Source organism: Euleptes europaea, chromosome 17, assembly GCF_029931775.1.
Source record: "Euleptes europaea isolate rEulEur1 chromosome 17, rEulEur1.hap1, whole genome shotgun sequence".
Taxonomy (NCBI): Eukaryota; Metazoa; Chordata; class Lepidosauria; order Squamata; family Sphaerodactylidae; genus Euleptes; species Euleptes europaea.
In genome coordinates this window covers 51,808,595-51,810,695 of record NC_079328.1, presented here as the reverse complement: position 1 = coordinate 51,810,695, position 2,101 = coordinate 51,808,595, and the positions used below count along the sequence as shown (strand labels likewise).

At 56.0% G+C, this 2,101-nt stretch overlaps 1 protein-coding gene across 1 annotated transcript; it reads right to left on the bottom strand.

Moving 5' to 3' along the window:
- Positions 1-458: 458 nt before the first annotated feature.
- Positions 459-1,637, bottom strand: LOC130489057 (carbohydrate sulfotransferase 6-like). The gene has a single exon (XM_056862760.1). The coding sequence runs from the start codon at positions 1,635-1,637 to the stop codon at positions 459-461; it is 1,179 nt and encodes a 392-aa protein (XP_056718738.1).
- Between the last annotated feature and the right edge of the window lie 464 nt (positions 1,638-2,101).

The window sequence follows — 2,101 nt, the reverse complement described above, 5'->3', positions numbered from 1 at the left end:
ATACTTTCCTTGTGAGAATATTAAGACACCAAAATTAATTTTTAAAAAAAAATATTTTTAAAAAAATTAATTCCAGCAACACCTTGCAAAAATCATAACACAAAATACCACAATGATTTCCTTGACTTTCTTCCCAGAAAGAAAGGAAAATCCTCTTATACTGAGTGATTATGTTGAATAAATTGACATTGCTGTATCTTATGCTTTGGTGTTCAGCAACCAGGCTAGTAGCTATGGCATAATTCTTTGTTTCTGGAAGCTACGTATTTATTACAGAACAATGATTGGTCTAAGCTGTTATGTCCCTTGGTTGGCATCGTCCCTTGGTTCCACTCATTCCAGGTCAGGAAGATGGAAAATAGGAGCGCAACCTCTTCAAAAACTGGATTCCTCAAAGTAAAATTTCTCCCCCTCAGCTAGGAAGTGAACAGTAGAATACAGATACTGTGATACTTCATTTAGTTTTGACTAAATGATGCCCAACTGAATTGGCTTCTCCGATGTGGCAACACTAAATCCAAAGATAAGTCTTTTTGCTCCCTCTCAGAATCCACAAGCTGATAGCCTAGTATATTTATAGCCCCCTTGCAAACTTCTTGGACTCTCTGAACCTTCGGAAAAGAAAGAACATTTCTCCATGCCTGGGAGACATTGACTGCATCTCGAGAGGTGATTTGGAAGGCTTCCTTCCTTTTACTCGGTCCTTGCCCATGCGTTATATTGTAGATCCAGCTCTCAAGCTTGGGGGTCAACCGAAGATTTGCAAATTTATACATTGCTGTAATTTCTGGTAAGGGATCCCTCACAAGATCTTCAAATCGGATTAATAAGTAACGATCTTTGAGAAAGCTTGGAGGTTTCAGAGTAGCCGTTTCGTAAATATTAACGTGGCTTCTACAGATTTCCTGCAGGACTTTGTACTGAGTATCATCCACTTTTGTGCCGTTTGTGCTCAACACAATCCCATTGTCACGGGCAAGCGCTTTGACCGACTGTTCCCGGGATTTCACGACCGCCCTGGGGTCACGAACCAAATGGATGATTTTGAGATTCAAGGAGGGGTCCGTGAGCAGAGGATACAACACCCTCAAGTCAAAGAACCGGACCTCCTTCAGGACCACGTGGCTGTAGGTGTGGCAGGCCTCTTCCGCCTTGCCGAACGGGTACTTGCCACAGAGGGTCTTGCAGGCGCTCTCGCTGGTGATGTCCGTGCGCTGGAAGTACTCGCAAGCAGGATGGGTGCACAGGGCCCGGCTCACGGCCCACTGGAAGAGATCCGACAAGTTTCTCTTCCAAGGCATGTAGGCGTCAAAGACGGACATGTCGCACCGGAAGACGGACCGGACGAGGTCTCGTACCGCCATGTGCAGCACCTTGGCGCTGTTTTGGGACATGGTGACCCACACGTGCCAGGCCGGCTCCATCAGGTAGAAGACGTCGGGATGCTGGCTGAAGAGCTGGCCCACCAGGGAAGAGCCCGACCTCCAGGACGAGAGGATGAGCACGTGCGTCTGGGCCGGCGCCTTCGCAGACTGCCACGCGAAGCCCCCGCGCTGAGCGTACAGGAACAGCAGGAGGCCGCTTTGCAGCGCCAGGAGCCCCGCGACGGTGGTGCTGGACAGACGGAGCCTCGCCATGCTGCCGGCGGTGCCCTGCAAGGGAAACGGGGGGGGGGGGCGTTGAGTCTGCGGCAGGAGGCGGCGACGGGGAAGCGCCCACTTCTGCTGCCCGCCCGGCCCGGCCCGGCGCGGCGCGGCGCGGCGGTGGGCTGCAGCAGGAGGCCGGCCTCGGGGAGGGCTCTCCCGCTCCAGGCCCCCGCTGCCCCTGGGGCCCGGAACAGGGGGCCCGGCGCTCGCCGGCGGCGGCGGCGGCGAACGGAAGGAGGCCCCCTGGCTGCGGCCGCCGAGGCCGGCGAGGGTCTGCGAGTGGCTCCGGCGCGGCAGAAGCGCCAGGGGCAGGCGGGAGCTGCGGGCCGCTCCCCTCCCGCCCGCCCGCCCGCCCGACGGACGAGGCCAGCCAGACGGCCGGATCGTGGCCTCGGGCCCCTCTCCTCGGCCCGCCCCCCCAGCTCGCCCCGAGGCGGCCGGAGGGAGCCCGCGCC